The sequence below is a fragment of the Dermacentor andersoni genome, chromosome 3 (genome assembly GCF_023375885.2).
Source record: "Dermacentor andersoni chromosome 3, qqDerAnde1_hic_scaffold, whole genome shotgun sequence".
Lineage (NCBI taxonomy): Eukaryota > Metazoa > Arthropoda > Arachnida > Ixodida > Ixodidae > Dermacentor > Dermacentor andersoni.
In genome coordinates, this window is record NC_092816.1 from 44,002,408 (window position 1) to 44,021,420 (window position 19,013).

The 19,013-nt window shown below is 46.9% G+C and overlaps 1 protein-coding gene across 1 annotated transcript; it reads left to right on the forward strand.

Moving 5' to 3' along the window:
- Positions 1-7,991: 7,991 nt before the first annotated feature.
- LOC126542881 (carbonic anhydrase 2-like) lies at positions 7,992-17,653 on the forward strand. Its single transcript, XM_055078242.2, has 7 exons — positions 7,992-8,140; positions 9,174-9,251; positions 10,942-11,103; positions 11,990-12,138; positions 12,763-12,852; positions 14,205-14,450; positions 16,656-17,653. Exons 1-7 carry the CDS (start codon positions 8,050-8,052, stop codon positions 16,914-16,916), a joined length of 1,077 nt encoding a protein of 358 aa, XP_054934217.1. The 5' UTR covers positions 7,992-8,049; the 3' UTR covers positions 16,917-17,653.
- Positions 17,654-19,013: the final 1,360 nt, after the last annotated feature.

The window sequence follows — 19,013 nt, forward strand, 5'->3', positions numbered from 1 at the left end:
TGAAGTTAGCGCAACAGGAAATTTTGCCACCATTAATTTCGTGTGTTAGGGACAGGTTTGAAAGAGGACATGTGAAAGGGGATATGGGCAGTTTTGGAGGCATTGAGGGACGTTAGTCATGAACCGCAGCAAAATTTATTCCAATTGAAATCGGATTGCGGGATTAGTGGATCGGAAGTAAGACAATAGGACGATAGAGGACACAGTCATCGGCAGCAATCGGATTTGAGACTGAGTGCAATTCCATCACATGTGCCGTAATCGACAATCGACAAGTGTCGTAGAAGAACCAAGAGCTGTTGCTTCTCCCTTTTTTTTTCTAGTGCTTCTATTTCTTTCCTTATTTATTTATTTATTCATTTATTTATTTATTTATTTATTTCCTATGGGTCTATTAGTTTAATGTTTTGGTTTATTTTCTTCTCGTGTTTTTGCCTTATGTTACCTGCGTGCAATCCTGCGATTACCATTCAACGCTTACAGATGTTGTCATGGCGTTGTTGTACTGCTGTGTGGATATTTTGAGACACATTTACGATGTGCTGATCATTCTTATTTCGCGTTCTAGTTGAAACAACACGTCGTGCAATTGTTTTAGTTTTGTACTGCCAAGAGAGAGCAAATATACGAAGAAAGAAAAATGGCAGGGAATTTAACCCGAACGGAAATTGCAGTTTGTTACTTTACCCTGGGAAACGGGAAAAGGGGAGATATACAGAGGATTACATACGCATGTTAATAGCCAGCAGGTTCACCGCACACTATGAGAGCACAAGATCACGTGCTATGCATTAAACACCCACCAAGGATCAAACCGTTTGCGCAGGTCTGTTCTCCTTAGAAATGGTAGCAGAGCCTTCGCTACCCTCCGCTGCACACAACTTACGAGGTCGGCATTCCAAAATGGCTTGTTTTGACAATGGTGTGTGATCAACGCGAGTCATGAAGCGCAGCTGCGAGCGATCGTCTCTGTTCACTGTAGCGAGCACAGTTACAAAGAACGTGTTCAAGGGTTCCCTCGCGGCCACACTTATGGCACGCTGTGTTTTCAGCTATTCCTACTCGGAAAGCGTTGAATACTGTAAAGGACACTTCTCGCGAAAGAACGTACGAACCACCAATCTACCGCACAGGTTCGCAGTCCTGGATTTTCCATTTTGAAAAATAACGAGCTGGAACGCGATCCTCATCCTCGCCATAAATATATATTCTACAACCACTTCCTTTTCGTTAGAACTATATTTCCCGAGTACATTGAACAAGCCTTCTTTCTTCATTTTTACTTGAGGGACTTGCTGCATATTAAGCACGTCATACAAGAGGGTCAGCCAAACGCCGCCTACGATCTTCAAGGCGTCTGCTTAAACTAAGATAATGAAAAACAATATGCACCTGGCTTACTACTCCTATGCTATCGCAACTATTTTCGTGCCCATACCGAAGCAGATGCTAACGACACGCAAAAGAGCAACCAAAACATCATTTAGTGTCTCTAGAACTTATGGCGGCGAGATATTCTCGCGATTAGGTGGTATAAGTCCACTTCCTGGTCGCAGCTCGTGCGAGTGCGGTGCGGCAGGGCCAGGATCGCTTCGCGTCCGGGTCCCACTACGTCATCATTATCCCGCATGTTCTTTACGACACCGCACTGAACGTCTTTTCTTTTCCGCACGAGGTGATGACAACTAAGGTATATAAGTAGGCAAGCCGAAGCTCCCTGTGGAGAGTCGATGTGAACGGTGTTACGCGAATGGGAAAAACAAGCGAAGATGGTGCCATAATTCCCGAGCAAAAGAGGATCTAAAGGCTGTAGCGAGAGAGCTGACCTTCCGGGTCCCCCTAAAGAGGGTCCCCGAAGCCCCGGTCCTTTTCCTTCGAGAATGCGCAACTCTTGCGAAAACGTAATCCCGCAGGCCCCCGCCGAGTCTACATACCCCCTTCCCTGGCTCTCGTCTCAGCCAGTGTCATAGGACGCACTAGCCGTGCGTCCTATATAAAGACTACGGCGAGCAGAGCTTCCGCCTTCCATTGGGCGCTCGGCTTTACACCCCTATAGCATAGGCTACAGACGTCCTACCCTTATTCGGCTCCGCTATGCTGATCTTCTCTTAACTAAGCAGACATTCGCCCACTTATTGAGGACTGGCACAAGATGCGAAGTCTCTCAGGAGCGTCTCTACGGCGTAATGTGCGCCTCACGGCTACTTTGCAGTCTAGAGGGCCTAATCTTCCTAAAATTATCGGGATCTATGAGGAAGGATGTGTCGCGCATCCTCTCGCCATTCTCGAAGCACGACGACTCGCTGTGCTTATTAATTTCGCGGATGCTCGCACGCGCACGACAAGTACGGCCGGAGCAAAGCCAACGACACCGTCTATACGTGCACAACAAAGCCGCTCGCTCTCACTCACTGAAGCACTGCAAGCTGTTGTGATTGAAAAAAAAAAGGCTGCGCCTAGAGTGAGATGCGCAAGTTTTGACGCACAGAGGACAAGCCAAGTGTTACCAGCAGCTTGTGAACCTCTACGCTATAAGCAACGCCTACGCCAAACATCGCGGGCCACTTATTTTTTCAACCAGTGTTTACTGAAACACTAATCGTTGCATAAGGAGATGAAGCCGCTTCATGAAACGCCCTCAAATTTCTGTGAAGGCCTTAGGCAGCTATCTCAAATTGCAACGTCTATTCCCTGAAAGTGTCCTTGTCGAAATGTTTAAATCTCCTTACTGTTTCATATCTACGTATTTCGTAGGCATGCTTCAGTACATTTTTCCTCCATTGATTTCTTTTATTAAATTTATTTGGCATCAAAAATTCACTCAAACACATCACCGTCATGCGCTATTAATTTCTACTTCATTGAGTAATGTAATAGCATCGGCGACGTGCAAACTCTAAAAGCAATGTAATTATGACGCGACACAGCCACTCGGTGCGGATAGCTAGTAATGAGAAATGATATTTCAGCGCCCTTTACGCTGAAATCTGTTATAAATGCTGATCGCACTTAAGATTTCTTAAAAGATAACTAAGGAGTTGCGCGGTTTTCTTTGTCGTGACAATGGGTCGTTACCCGATTGATTGATTGATTGATTGATTGATTGATTGATTGATTGATTGATTGATTGATTGATTGATTGATTGATTGATTGATTGATTGATTGATTGATTGATTGATTGACTGATTGATTGATTGGAAATGTTGGTGACTACTTCGTCGGCGGTTTCTCCGCAAACAATAGAATCGTTAAATGATTAAAGAATGACGTCATAAGGTGATACGAAAGTATTCCTGCATAAATCAGTTTTAGCAAACGTTCGTAGACAGTCAGAATAGAAAACATACACAGAGCAACAAAATGGCACGTTCTGCAATTTGCGATTTCGCTCCGGCTGCTTATGTTCGTTTTTCAGTACGTTTTTTCTTCAAGGTTGCCCCTGTTACTCCTGAAAGTTATTGAAAACACCCGCCTACGAAACATATGACAGCTAACAATACGTTAGCTCTGGCTTTTCAGGAATATTTTCTGCTTGAGTGCTGGCACCGTGAATGAGCTAGGATTTTTGTTCCCACGCCAAACGATCGTCTGCAAATGTTGGCCTAAACGGTGTGTCAGCAGTATCTTCGAAAGCGCTTTTCGTGCTTTATGAAGGCTTCCCTTGTAAAACTACAGCGATCTTTCATCCACACCGTGGTGACGAAACAAGATGCTTCAACACCACGCCTATATTAGTCCCTGTTAGCCCTGCCTATATTCCCTGGCCACGTCCCTACGGAGGCACTTTCTTACCCACGTCGTGAGATCGCAAGAATGCGCAACTGCTTTCAGGTGGCGCTTCCTACTTCGTGCTGGTGAAAAAAAAAGCAAGGAAGAGACTGAGTGATCGACCGGATTCGTTACAGGCATAGGTAGCGATACATGGCAGATAAAGAAGTTTTAAGGAAGAGAAGAGGGGTTAAGGAGGTGTATACAAAAAAATGTTAGCATCAAAAGCATTCATAGCATACCTAATTAACTCAAGCAGGCCACCTGACTGTCACCGCTCCGTTTCAAATGGGATGCCAGTAAATCATCGTCATCATTTTTTTTTTCAGACCAGTGAACGCATGTTTTCAAAACATGCGACCTGCGGCCTTAAAAATCTCGGGTTTTGCGTGCCACGCCTTAGTGAGGAATTCCGGAATAATTTTGACCACCTGGGGTTCTTTAACGTGAACCCTAAAGGGTCTTTAGTGCATCCAGTGCACGGTACATAGGGGCACGGGCACGGGGCGTTGTTGCATTTCACCCCGATAGGAATGGAGGGGGTGTGGCGATGATAATTATGATTGTTGTGGTAGTAGTGGTCGTGGTGGTGCGGTGATGGTGACGACGATTTGTGGTGGTAGCGGTGGTAGTGGCGACGATAATGCTTCGCCTTTATGGCGCGCAACCACAAAGGGAGAAGGGGCAGTACCAGGTGGCAGGACGCAACGTACGAGAAATGCGTATTCTAAAAGCAGACACGAAAAATACAACCGGAAAGACCCAAAGAGAAGCAACAGTGCGCGAACGAGCAGCCAGACTAAACTTTAAAAATAATATGAAAGCGGCATTAATGAAGTAGAGATCAGAGACTGCATTAACAAATAATTTCGAGAACCAATTTCAGTTAAATGAATATTGAACAGAGAAGAAGACAAAAGCTACAAAAATAGCACGAGCTAAGAAATCAAGAGAGAAGAAGGAAGAAGAAAACGAACGCGCATTGCGGACTGGTTTTGCTCGTTCGCCTGTCGGCAACGTACTCTCGGTCAGCTTTTCTTCTTTGAGCTTTTGCTGAGAAGGTGCTTAGACGTCATCCCCTTGAGCTTGCTTCGCTCTTTCACCGTTTGATGGCGACGCGAAAGGAAAAGGCCACCGCGGCTTCCCGGCAGCTCTGGGTGAGTGCTTATTTACTCGCAGCTTCGTTGCAGGTGCAGATATGCCACTGTGAAATGCTACAACGGCGGTAACGTTGTCCTTCCACCGGAGAAACCACTTCTGACACCATGTTATGCGTGGGTTCGTGATACGCGCTCCAGGACGCATTGGCTGGCTTCGGTTACCGCTTATGAACACACATGCGGAACGCAATACAGGCAGACATGTTTGTTCCATGATATCCAAAAAGCCTCTTCCCGCTGTTGCCGGACCGGTCACATATGTAGCTTAACTCCGTTGGCACGTCGAGGGCGCTGGATCTTGCTGGCTGTATATAACCCGTATATGATAGTCGAGAGCGGCTTTGCGTGAGAAAGATAAACAAACCTAGAGTTCCTGAGCCATATCTTATCTGCAAATTGTCCACTCAGTCGAGAAAATTTCAGCGATGCTCCTGAATCGCTCGGGCGTTTCCGGAGTCGACGTCGTCGGCGTCCGTCGTAACACGTTCAATATGTACACAGTATATAGATTCGCAGCGGTATACAGGTCGCAAGTCTACTCAATAACCAAAGTTGCTGGTGACCGGTGGACCCTACAGGTGTCCTATGTAGTAGCCCGACGGGGCGGCCGGACGCGCGGCCTACGGAGCGAGGCCTAACGGCCGGTGGCACGGAGCACTGCAGAGAGAACGACCACTTGATCGATGACCAACAGACACAGAACCCATTGAACTACTTTATTCAACCTGCAAAGATGAGGGGGGGTGCACTGCGGGGTACACTGCACCAACCAGGGCTGGGTAAATACACGTTGCAAATGTATCATGATACGATACAAGATACTCGGGCAACAAGTATTTGAGATACAGATACAAAATACTACCGCGATAATTGTATCAGATGTGATACTGTCCATTTTTATCTTAAGATACTTTGATATATTCGCAAATTTCTTATCATAGATCCATTTAATGAAGCAGCAAACGCGTATGCACAAAAATGTTTGCCTGGAAATTTCTGAACTGCGACCAACATTTTTTTTTTAATTTGAACAAGATGTCTGTTAGTATCTCAAAAGTTCGGTCTTTCTTGCTCAAAGTGGAATATTTTCATTCCATAACAATGTGTGGAACCCACTAGACGCAAGGCATCCACGCTCTTGCATTCTTCAGACTTCGTAACACAGCACCCCGCAAGAGAAACTTCGATGACTGCACTGTAGCGGCATCAGAATTTGCGCGAAAGACGCCGCACGCATTGGTGGTACGCAGAGCAGAACGGCGGCTACGAGCAAGTTTCATGGCAGCGGGGCAACTCAAAAGAAAAAAAAAAGATCTAGAAAAGAAAAGGTCAGTTGCGCGCATACGTTCGCACTCCTGTTTTTGTCGAGACGTCACGAGCGCCACCACGTGACTCTGCTCCACCAATAGGGACGCGGAGACCACATCGCCTGCCCTCGCTGGAGGGCTCTCGCGGAAAGATAAAAGCGTGTCGCTGCCTTTAGTTTTTACTCGGGTGGCTTAGTGGCAGCAGTATCGGCTTGAGAAACGGAGCTCAGCCAACGTTTATAACTTTCGCACGGTGATGTTGCGATAGCCCCATTATCTTATACCTTAATATACACGGTACATCGTTTCATGTATCGGAAATATAGATACTGATACACGTCTTGTCAGACGTATTATGGTACATATACAAGATGCCCAAAGAGTATCTAAGATATACTAAAATACATGCATCTTCGATAGTGGTCAGCACTGGCGCCAACAGACTTTACCTAATGCCATACAACATTGAGCGCGTGGTGGCGCTAGTGACCAGACACTTTTAAGCGAAGCTGAGGATACAACATCCTACACCAGTTCTAAATCAAGGAAAGTAAAAAAAAAGAATATTGTTGGCATATACATCTGGTCACAGAGTACATTTCCACAATAAAGCAACACTGAGTAAGACGCATAACATAGCTAATTAATTAATTTCTAATTGCTTTCCTAAACTACCTAGGAGTTAAAGTTTGCTCTAGCGTAAAAAAATACTCTACTATGCGCTACGTATTGAGTATCCCGCACTTAAATTGGGGTTTAGAAATATCAAAGTCAGCGTAGCAAATTATGTTACCTTGGTGTTATAAGGTTAGTCGGCGCACATTATTAACGACGCACGTGCAGAGAGACCGCTAAGCGACCACTAAGGCAGGAGGACCACCCGTCTGAACTACCACTCCGCGTCGCGCAACCTGCACATTCACCAATAGTCATTATATTGTAGAATGAAGGGTTGTGGGGTACGCATTAAGCAAAACCTGGATTGCATTGGTTAGGGTCTTTTATAGTTTTAGGTTTTTTTATAGTTTAAATTACTTCATATAGAGCTACACCGCCATTCAGTCTACATTTCCGAAGCCAACTTAGTCATTTCCTTTCATGCTATAGTGACTGTGTAGCTAAGTACGCTGTGCCTTTCGTACCTGATAAGCATCGGTCTATAATTGTCGCGAGACAACTATAGATAGACGAAGATTGTAATTAGTGAAACATAGATCATTCTTACTTTTCACATAGCACCTCTATTTGCTTGATTTGTTTCCTTTTATTTCTTTATTTCTTTCTAGTTCTTCACTCCTTCCTCCGAAAGTGACATGTTTTTCTCTGGAGAAAACACCGCATGAATATGTGACAGCGAAACTGTTTTCTGTCGTGTATGTGTTACAACATCGCGATGAAACAGTTAAGCACCACTTGTTTTCGAGAAGCTCGTGTTCGCGGTTGCTGTCTAGAGACTTCCCTCCTCATTTACCAACAAAAAAAAAACTTTCTCACTGCAATCTCGCCCTTCTCTTTGAAGCTGCCGTTCACCAGTCTACTTATCTCGGTGAATATATGTTGTAAGTATGAACTTCGTCTCTCCTATCTCGATGACTAAACCGGTGCTCTTTTGTTGCTTTTGATTGATTGATTGATTGATTGATTGATTGATTGATTGATTGATTGATTGATTGATTGATTGATTGATTGATTGATTGATTGATTGATTGATTGATTTTCTTCCTTTCTTTCTTCTTTCCTTCCTTCCTTCTTTCCTTTTACCGTTGTTGACCATTGCCTCACGCTAACCGCGATTCCTTACTGCTTCTTCCCGATGCCAGCCGCGCATTACAGTCCGCTCGCGAGAATAAGGGGAATACAAGCGCCGGACAATCACAACTACTTCGAGCCAAGCACCATCGTAGGTAAGTTTGACAAGAGCAAAAAAAACTCTTTTTAACGCCCAAGCAAGCGACGTTCTCGACGAAGTGTCCCAGAACTGATTTAAAAGTCCGCCAGCAAACCGCACGCCGAGTTGCTTAAGGTTTATTCCTCACTATTATGTTATTAAAACTGCTCGAAAGAAATTTGCAAAAAAAAAAAATGAAGTCCCGAAGTAAAGACTGTCGGGGGGACCACTTGTAAAATCAGCATTTAATACGTAACAAAACATGCAGAGGACTTGGGAAGCACAAAGTCAGTAATAGTAGTTACAGACATTCTATATAAAACCAAGATTACAAAAAGAGCAGTACGCTCAGAATACCACTTACAAGGAAAAGCAAAAATACTGCCCGGTTTCGTTTCGCCATCTCTACGGCGCTCTGCCTCAACCGGTATCCCCGGTGTAGGTTTGCTCGTACAAACAACGACTGGCTGTTTCATCGTTAACCTAAATCCTAATTACGCTGATGTCAATTTTAATCTAATTACCTTATTCATGTCCGACGTGCCCCAACCACGCCTCCATTGTTATCGATCGATGAGGCAATCAGTATTTTGTATACATATAGGTACGTGGGTGAATTTCAGAACTCAGCTTTCTGCACTATGCTTTTTTTTTTTCTTGTTCTTCTTCTTCGTCTTTTAAGCAAGTTGCTACTAATGTGCGTATTCGTTCAGGGCTCCAAAACCGGCACCTTTTCTCGCGGTTACATTAGGTTAGATCATCGTCCTCGCTCCCATTTCACTCAATACAGACACGCAATGAGAGTTAAAGTTTTACGAAAGCTTCTCTGGACAGGAATGGTCGTGGTGCAGTTGAGGCGCAAAAACACGGACACGCAACGACATAAAGAAAGAACAAAAGACATTTCGGTTTCCGCGCAAGAATCGTCTTTTGTTTTAAAGGCCTGGTGTTTTTGTGTGGTCGGTGTCCGGCTCATTTGCATACCGGTATGCAAATGAGCCACAGATAAGTCGATGCAATGTACATATGCCACCGTGTGCGCTTTGCAGCGAGTCTCCGCAAGTGCGACGTGGACGACTGGGTCTACTCTGTTCCCTCGAACTGCAGCATCAGCTCAAGCATCCACGGTGAGTTGAGCAGCGTTCATCGGGACAACAGACGTTGCTCTGGCGTCGTGTCGTTCTTCGCTTCTGTCTCCCAACCGTCGCCACAGTGCAGTAGACAGGAGAGTTATCACTACAGCCTTTCAAACACGCTCACACGGGCTGCACGTGAACGTTACCGAAGGCTATGTCGAACTGTTAGGGCAAGCAACAATTCAATGCGGGTCAGTTGGAACGTACTTCTAGGATTTCACATTTCCGTTAGCGCAACTCAGAGCAGTGATGGAAAAGAAACGAGATGAAGTGGAATACACCGGGCTACAAAACTTGCAAAAGCTCGTTGCGCGACACCTGTGAATTGTTTTTATGCCTGTAACAGGTGTCGCATAATTCAGTCACTTAACCCCCCCCCCCCCCCCCCATCCCCCCGCGCCCGCTTGCCTCCTGTTTTTCTTCACACATCCAGAGTTGCGCTAATGGCAAGCAAACGTCATTGAATATCAATTCCCCCAGACAGCCATCCTTGAATATACTTGGAGGATACCGTTTAGCGCTGCGGAGATGTAGGTCTTGAGGACTACGCTGACAAAAGAGGACACGTCCGTCAGTGTGCGTCTTTGTCTACGTAGTCCTCAAGTTATGTTTTTGGAGCGCTAAAGGAAGCACTGAAGTTAGGAAAAAAGTATGAAGGAAAGCCGTGGACAATGTGTAATACTATATGCAGTCATCATCATCATCAGCCTGATTATGCCCACTGCAGGGCAAAGGCCTCTCCCAACTACCCCGGTCATGTACCAATTGTGGCCATGTTGTCCCTGTAGACTTCTTAATCTCAACCGCCCACCTAACTTTCTGCCGCCCCCTGCTACGCTTCCCTTCCCTTGGTATCCAGTCCGTAAACCTTAATGACCATCGGTTATCTTCCCGCCTCATTACATGTCGTGCCCATGCCCATTTACGTTTCTTGATTTCAACTAAGATGTCATTACCTCGCGTTTGTTCCCTCACTCAAATCTGCTCTTTTCTTATCCCTTAACGTTACACCCATCATTCTTCTTTCCATAGCCCGTTGTGTCGTCCTCAATTTAAGCAGAACCCTTTTCATAAGCCTCCAGGTTTCTGCCCCGTAGGTGAGTACTGGTAAGACAGCTGTTATACACTTTTCTCTTGAGGGATAATGGCGACCTGCTGTTCATGATCTGAGAATGCCTGCCAAACACACCCCAGCCCAGTCAAGGCATATGCAGTCAAGGTTAACGCAAGTTAAAGCACACTTCTCTCTTTATTTTATTTTTTATTTTATTTTTTTCGGGGGGAGGGGGGGGGGGGCTCTATGTTGGCACTTTGTGCAGCTGCGTGCAGATCGCCCCGACGCCTTGGCGATAGGAGTATGGAAACGTGGACAAAAAATTTGGCGTCGCGAACGTTCTGAAAATGTTTGTGTAGATGTATAAGAATAATAACGAAGTGTCTGGTCCAGCTCGGTAATAAAATATAATAAGGGAAGAGTCTTATAGTAACGGATTTTTTCGCGACGTCCAGGGGCGACAGAACCAGAAAACGGGCCCGTACTTCGCTGTACTCGCACGCAAATTCTTAGTATAGTGCGCACTTCGCTAGGAATTTGCACTCGATCCGCGAGAAGCGCTCCGTGATCTCTATAGGTATGTAGCCTGCCGCGCGGCTGCCTCAAGCGCGCACTCGCCGCCTGCAGCGCAGGAGACGTGGCCCACCAAGTACCCGGACTGCAAGGGCAAGTCGCAGTCGCCGCTGCACCTGCGCTTCCTCCAGTCCACTTACAAGGACATGCCGCCCATAAACTTCTTCAACTACGACACCGAGATGGTCCTGACCGTCGAGGTCAAGGGCGCGAACCGTGAGAGACATATCTTTTCATTCATTAATTCGTGAGTGAGTGAGTGAGTGAGTGAGTGAGTGAGTGAGTGAGTGAGTGAGTGAGTGAGTGAGTGAGTGAGTGAGTGAGTGAGTGAGTGAGTGAGTGAGTGAGTGAGTGAGTGAGTGAGTGAGTGAGTGAGTGAGTGAGTGAGTGAGTGAGTGAGTGAGTGAGTGAGTGAGTGAGTGAGTGAGTGAGTGAGTGAGTGAGTGAGTGAGTGAGTGAGTGAGTGAGTGAGTGAGTGAGTGAGTGAGTGAGTGAGTGAGTGAGTGAGTGAGTGAGTGAGTGAGTGAGTGAGTGAGTGAGTGAGTGAGTGAGTGAGTGAGTGAGTGAGTGAGTGAGTGAGTGAGTGAGTGAGTGAGTGAGTGAGTGAGTGAGTGAGTGAGTGAGTGAGTGAGTCAGTCAGTCAGTCAGTCAGTCAGTCTCAGTGAAATGACTGAACGAACTAGCCAGTCAGCCAGTCCCTGATTGACTTATTCTTTCAGTGCCCGACGAGCGAGTCAGCTGCTGACCTGCTCATTGGCTTACGGCAGACTGGGTCACTGATTGGGCTCTGTGATTATGACTATACCGACAGCCTAAATCTGTACGAACAAACGAAACCCAGCGCTAACTTCCAACCAATGATGTACACGCATTCTGCGAAGAACACATGTGCCACGTATGACATCAAATCTTAGAACGGGAAGTATACACAGAGATTAGAACATACACAGATTAGAACACACACAGAGTATACACAGATGTATTAGAAATAATACACGAAAGCGTTAGGACTTGGGTTCGGTAGTAATAATGCATTGTAGATAGACTTCCTCATTCATTCATTCATTCATTCATTCATTCATTCATTCATTCGTTTCACCAGTGTTCGTGTCTCCGACAAACTCTCGCGTGGCCGTCTACGGCGGTCCCCTGCTGGTCGAGTACACTTTCGTCCTCGGAGTGTTCCACTTCGGCACCGGCAGCGGACAGGGCGCCGAGCACCACATCGACGAGCAGAACAACGCGGCTGAGGTGAGCCGCGACGGGAGAGCTCGAGCGCTGGCCCTCTTGCTCCGCTCCCTCGCTGCGTATGCTGCCCGTGGCGCTTTCCAGATGGGGAGGCCGATGAGCTCTTGAAACTGCTCGATAGGACGCCCTTGTCAGGGCTCGCGCTTGTCTCGGCGGCAGCACCACCAAGTTGCGCACCAGCCGTCTCAAAAGCGCTTTCAGAACACGTCTGCTGTTTCCCCCCGCTGAAAATTGTCATTAGTGAGGAAAGCCGCACGACTGCAACAGTAATTACTTTGAGGAAAGACGCAGAGGCAGCGTTAGAAACACTGGTACCTTCATATTCTTTTCTCACAGCACACCATTTAGAACAACTGACCACCTTGATTGCAACAATGGTGTCTATATATATATATATATATATATATATATATATATATATATATATATATATATATATATATATATATTAATTCATGCCTAGGATATACACACATAAACGACTATATACCCCTACCCATTTATGCAACTTAACTCGAAGACGAATCATAAGCGTCAAACGATGTTAGGCAGTAAATATTGAATGCAATAAAATCAAATGCACTGATTTTATTTTTTATTTTTTGGACTCGCGTCGCGCTTTCGTAGCTCCAGTTGATCCACTACACGGAGACCAACATCGACATCGACTGCCTCAAGGAAGTTAACGGCCTGCTGGCACTCGTCATCCTCTTCAAGGTGAGTGCGACTTCACGACTGGCAAGATGAGGCAGACATCTTGAACGAAAATGCCTAGCTCCTTCACTTGTATACACTCTTAGACAAATGTGCACTCTTTCGGGTGTCTTATTTGCCACACGACGATAATCGTCATCTTGTCTTGCTTGCGTTTCCTTTCCTGAAAAACGCTGCGCTCGCTACTTTCCTGTCGAGAATGCTCTGTCGTGCTGACAACGCGCATGCCGTTCGTGACTTGGAAGTAACGGGCTCGCAGCGTTAAAGAAAGGAAATGCGGGCAAGACGGACGACGATTATCGTCGTGTTGCAAGATACGACCCAAAGGGTGCAATGTTGCTTAAGAGTGTATGAGTCAGGCAAGAGGATGTAAAGAGAGGCCACTATACTGTGGAAGAAGGGCAGGAGAGGAATGCCGCTTACGGGTGCAGCAGTCAGCGAGAAAAAGCCTCTGCCATGGGGAGGTATAGCTTACCTCTTTACACCGTTACCTCTCAAATTATCATTTGCTTCTATCTCGACGATTACCAAAACGTTTTTTTTTTGTCATCTTTAAATTTAATTTTTTTTATGTGTCCTGGTGACCTATGTGCGCGCCCACGTTGCAGAAAGTGTGGCGCGTGACAGCGTCAGCTGCGAGGAGATCATCCCGGCTTGCGGAACAGGATACCACGGGCAATTTTAAACGAGCGGCTCGGGTCGACGAGAAGGAGCACGAAAGTGGGATTTCTCAGAAACGAAGTAAAATTTTGCATGTGCCGTAACGGCACTCCCTCGATCGTGGACGCCTCCCACACTTGCTCGCCATTGTTATCTGTGCCGCCACATGCGCGCCGTTGGCGTGAGTTTATATATTTACGAGGGCTGATCGCCTCCGGCGCTATATATAGTTGTCGTGTGCCCGGCTATGCGGTCCTCGGGAAAATTAAGTAACGTATGTTTTCTTTTCTTTTTTTTTTCTGTCGTGCGTTTGAACTGTCCGGCTTCACGCTACACACACGGGAAACAGCATGACCCCGGAGATCGCGCGCACCTGCTCTCGCTATCTCGTACGCCATGGAAATACAACCCGCTGAAAGCCATCAAGCGTGCCAAACAGTGAATCTAAATGGCTCCCGTCGGAATGCGGCGGTCGTGGCCCGCGCGGCTTGGGACGCGCGACATCGCCATCGGCAGTAGGTTCCACACCGGCGATCACGCAAACATCTGCAGACTGGAAATAACTCGAGCATCAGCTATAGATAGAGATTGCATTTCTTTTTGAAATAGTACTTTTGTGCTCTCAGTGTTCCGTTCTCCGCTTACCGTATCGAGTGGGCCGGCGGCCATTTTCTTTCCTCCCACTACGCACGCAGGAGACGGAGAACAACAACACCGTGCTGTCGGGCTTCATGAAGGCGGTGCGCGAGCTGCATGTGCCGGGCACCAACGAGACGTCGCCCAAGGCGAGCTCGGCGGTGCCAAAGTTCTTCATGTCCTACTTCACGCCGGCCAGCACCGAGAACTACTACCTCTACTCGGGCTCGCTCACCTTCCCGCCTTGCACCGAGCGGGTCATCAACGTCGTGCTCAGCCGCTCCGTCGAGATCGGCAAGGACCAGGTGCAGTGCTCGTGCGCCCACGTGAAAAAAACGTTTGCAGCCGCTGACCAAGTCAAACGAAAAGAAAGACTTTTCGGAACCCGTACAGGTTCCGTACCCGTACCCGTACGTTCCCGTACCCGTACGTACCCGTACCCGTACCAGAAACCGTACGTTTCGGAAACCGTACGGGTTCCGAAACGTCTTTCTTTTCGTTTGACTTGGTCAGTGGCTGCAAACGTGTTTTTTTTTTTTTTTTACTTCATTGCCTGACTAGACGAATGTTCGTCGAAACATTGAATTCGCCGACGTATAGCTTACGTCAGAAGGTCCGTCCTCTGGACTAGTTGGTCTAACATTGTAAATTCCAAATGCAGCTTTTATGTGTATTTTTTGCGCTGTATTTGGAATTTACAACGTAGCTTACAGTCATTCGTCATTTACGCGAATCCGGTAAAGTCTAATCGAGTGGACTTGTCGGGCCCCAGAACCGGTCGTCGGGGCTAACGTAAGCGCTAGCGGGTCGAGCCGAGGCACTCAGCCTCGCTTTAAACAACAGGCGTGAGCTCCTTTCTCACGCCATCGCACGATGTTTGATGCGCATTGTAAACGTTGGCACATCGCATTACGACGACGCGCTAGGAAGAACGATGTGCTACATAGTATCGTAGTTGCGTAAACGCGGCTAATGAATGAACGACGAGCGTTTAGGTCAGCTGTCTAAAGAGACACAATATATTAACATAATGGCGCCACAGTCAATTTTTACACAAGCTCATTACGAGCTCATTGCGGGGTACTTATGACATGCGATACGTCCAAGTAGTTCCCGTGATGTCATGACCAGCAGCTTCCAAGAGTTAGCATACCCGTTTAGCGCGTCAATCGAAGGGTAACTTGACTGTGGCTATACAATAAGCATTCGTTGATTTAGCTGACGGTGGACAAGGAACAAATGGAATTTCTTTGACACGCAATAACCTTGTAGTAATCTTGCATTAATCATGCCGTTAGTCTTCACGAAGGCTTGAATCGCACTGGACTCAGTAAACGATGGCGATAATGATGACAAAAATGAGCACAATTGCACGACATGATGAAGTAGAAAGGGGAACCCGCTTCTAATTTGTCCTCGGCGGGTATACAGCATCCGGTTTTCTTAGTTCACTGTGTCGGTCCATGTTGCGCATTGTGACCTGAGTCAAAGTGCCACCAGATTAATTCGAAGAGCGAACAAAAAATGGTTTACCAGTGCTACTGTTTCCCGTAATTACATAGAAGTATGACGTCTATAGTCGCTCTAGGGCCAGGCTCCAAGCATTGGGAGCAATAAAAACAGCGCAAAACGACGGGACGAGTGAGGGGACACAGACAACAGCGCTGACTAACAACCAAAGTGTCTTTATTCTTTCAGTCAGCATATATGTGCTCCGCCGCTATCTATCTAACTACTATCTATCTAGATAGCGGCGGAGCATATATATGCTGACTGAAAGAATAAAGACACTTTGGTTGTTAGTCAGCGCTGTTGTCTGTGTCCCCTCACTCGTCCCGTCGTTTTGCGCTGTTTTTATTGCTCGTAATCGTGAACCAACCAGCCCAAATGCGTACTCTTTTCCAAGCATTGCATTCTTCAAAACAAACCGGGATTTCGCCACTGTTATGCAAATACGGGTAACTTTGAAATGCAACGACGCATTCGAGTGGTTTTCTACCTGCTCTCGTTTGAATTTATGCTAATAGAACAATGAACAGGAAACTTAAATTGATACGCATCTTTATATTACGCTTCTGTAAAAGCAAAACAGTCGCTCTTTCCATGAGAGGAGACTTGATAAGCCAAAATAAAAGGACGCTACGACAACAGGCTGTCGGAGCCGCTGCCTCGACGCTCCCAGAGTGTAGGAACAAAGGAGACAACACAAAACGCCGCGTTTGCCCTTTGCCGTTGTTCCTATTGTTTTGATTTCCTGCTGTTTGTGTTGCTTGCGCCGCGCTTGTATTTTGCATGACGTTTTCGTTGTCCTGTGCCTTTTCTACTTGCGTTCGCGTTTGCACGTCTGTCTTTCAGTTAGCAACAACAATGTCCCTTTAACACTGCCGTGTCGCTGATTCTGGGATTCAGCGCACGGCTTACAGGGACGACACGGGTGTTTTGTTGTTGTTGTTGTTGTTGTTGTTGTTGTTGTTGTTCCAAAATCCCGTCCATATACCGTTGTCGTGCAGCTAGCGGAGCTGCGCAAGCTGAAGTGGCGGTTCCAGACCCAACCGTGCTCGTCGGCCACGGTGGCCGGCAACGTGCGAAAGCTCGTGGCCAGCACCACGGGGGCTGAGACGCGGGCGGTGTACCGGAACTTCCGGTTCATGACCCGCCAGGGTGCCACCGCGCCCGCAGCGCCCTCCGCCGTCGCCCTCGCCGTTATCGCGGTGCTGCTCGCCGCAGAGGCCGCAGCTACGCCGCCCAACACGGCCTGGCCGCTTCCATAAGAGACATTATTACGCATGATTTAGGCGCCGGGGGAAGAAAAAAAAGATTGTCGCAATTGCGTTGCGCACTAATTATAACGGTCGTTGTAACGTTCAAAACTTCGTCAATTGTCGGGCGTGCGTAGCCTTCTAACGGCTGCTGTATTTGTATTCCTGTTGGATGCAACACATTCCCTGCAATTACGGGCGAATGTGCTTTGCTTTCTTTCTTCTTTTTTTTTGTCCTTGCGTTTGCGCTATGTTTTATGCGAATGTCTTCACTGACTCGTACGTATAGTGCTACAAAAGCCGCACGTTTATCACGTTGATACAATTTCCACGGCCGAAATTCCCGATAGCCAATCGTCTGTATGTATGTATGCAATCGCGGATGGTAAAGACTTTTCTTACAGGGAAACGTATACGAGCGCAGCTATCAGTTTGTTTCCTTTCTGGTGCTATCGCTGGATTATAGAAGCCACTTACTGTTCGTACTACGGCTGCGAGCGCTCCGATCGGACATGCAGGCATTGGCGAGATACATATTTGCGACTACACGAGTTCGCGTAGGGGCAAGGAAGTGGGGTTAATTTTGATTCATGTGATTTGCCGCGTCAAAGCAACTCGGGCTATCGAAGACGCCGGCGCTGAGGGCTTACCATCAGGCGTTCTTTGGTGTAAAGTCAAAGCTCGTTACACGAGCGTTTTTTCCTCTTCACCGATCAATCGCAACGCTCAGCCTCGGTTTGCAAGCTGTAGCATCCTTCATTACAGAAGTGGTGAAGCTTGCGCAGCTCCAGCGCGGCGTTCTGGGACGACCACTTTCGGCGGTGCTGTCACTTTCGCGTGACGTAGTGCACGGCAGGTTGGATGATTCGATTGGTTTTGCGCAACCGGCTTTGCTCAACCAGCCAAACAGCGCGCGCAGACAGTTCCGAAAGTGACCGTCCGAGAATACGCCTTTGGTAACAACGATTGCGAATCATTTTGTTGCATCGATCATCCCCTAAAAACAGCGCCGTCATATCTTAAGGCTACTTGTTCTTTACTTCTGAGAGGTCACACAATGCTGAATAAATTTTATGTATTTGCGTTACTCATAGACATATAAGCGATCGAGCGATCCCAGTAGAGCAGCTCATCTTTTCCTCATTTATGCGCCTATTTTCCGATTTACGCGCCTAAAGCCCCGGGGTTTGGTGTAAGTACGCAAGTGACGTATGTAGCCATATAGGCAGCTTGGGTCACTCGGTATGATCAACTGTGTATTTGTCACTGACGATGTGCTTCCTTTGCCTGACACGTCCGTGTCTGAGAGGAAGAGATACATTCTGGAGTGACTGGCTGGATGTACTTTCCATACGCCTGGCATTCTACTTCAGATAGTATTGGTGATGCATAACATCCTTGTGTTTGGCGTAAGTACATAACGTCTCTCGTCAAATAGTAGCTCGCAGGCCCAAGGACCTGCGTGTCCGCAACTCCCCTGTGTACAATAAAGTTATCACCACCACCATATATAGAAAGGTATCTTTAAAATGAAAGGTAGAAAAGTTGGCCCGAGATTCAGTCCTCTGACCTTTACTCTCCACTGGGGAGACAAAAGCGGGAACAAAAGATAAGCGGAGGATGATGAAAGCGACAAAAAAAAAACTCGCCGCCCCTTCCAATCCGTGAAGATGGTCGAACAGCGAAGTTGTGTTAGTTACACCGAGCGTTACACCATGCAAGTCATACTTCGCAAGAAGTCCATATTGTAAATATCTTGTTTCGCCATTCTTTTAGCCTCATTTTCGCTTTTGCGTGCTTCGCGTCGTGAACATGCTATAGGAGTGCTTTTTTTTTTTTTTTTGCGGTTCTCCCAGAGTTTTTCGTTTTTTTGCGCGTGAAGTTTGTGTCTATTTTGTCATGCTTTTCTTTTTCGCGTGCAAGTTGCTCCGCCCCGTAGTTTTCCCATAGTTGTAGCTGGGGGATGGAATGTGCGGAACAATTAATCGAAAGCTCCGTATATTGTGCGCAAGGCCCACGACTGGAGACGCGGGCACTGCAATCGTTTTGGCGATTTCTTGGATTCGTTTGTCGATTAACGTCATTGTGTTTCTTAATGAGGTTTCACAC

Coding starts and splice junctions, on each gene's coding strand:
- LOC126542881 (XM_055078242.2), top strand. CDS start 8,050: ATGCCAGCCGCGCATTACAGTCCGCTCGCGAGAATAAGGGGAATACAA. Junction 9,252..10,941: donor CATCAGCTCAAGCATCCACG/GTGAGTTGAGCA, acceptor CGCCGCCTGCAG/CGCAGGAGACGTGGCCCACC. Junction 12,853..14,204: donor CACTCGTCATCCTCTTCAAG/GTGAGTGCGACT, acceptor CTACGCACGCAG/GAGACGGAGAACAACAACAC.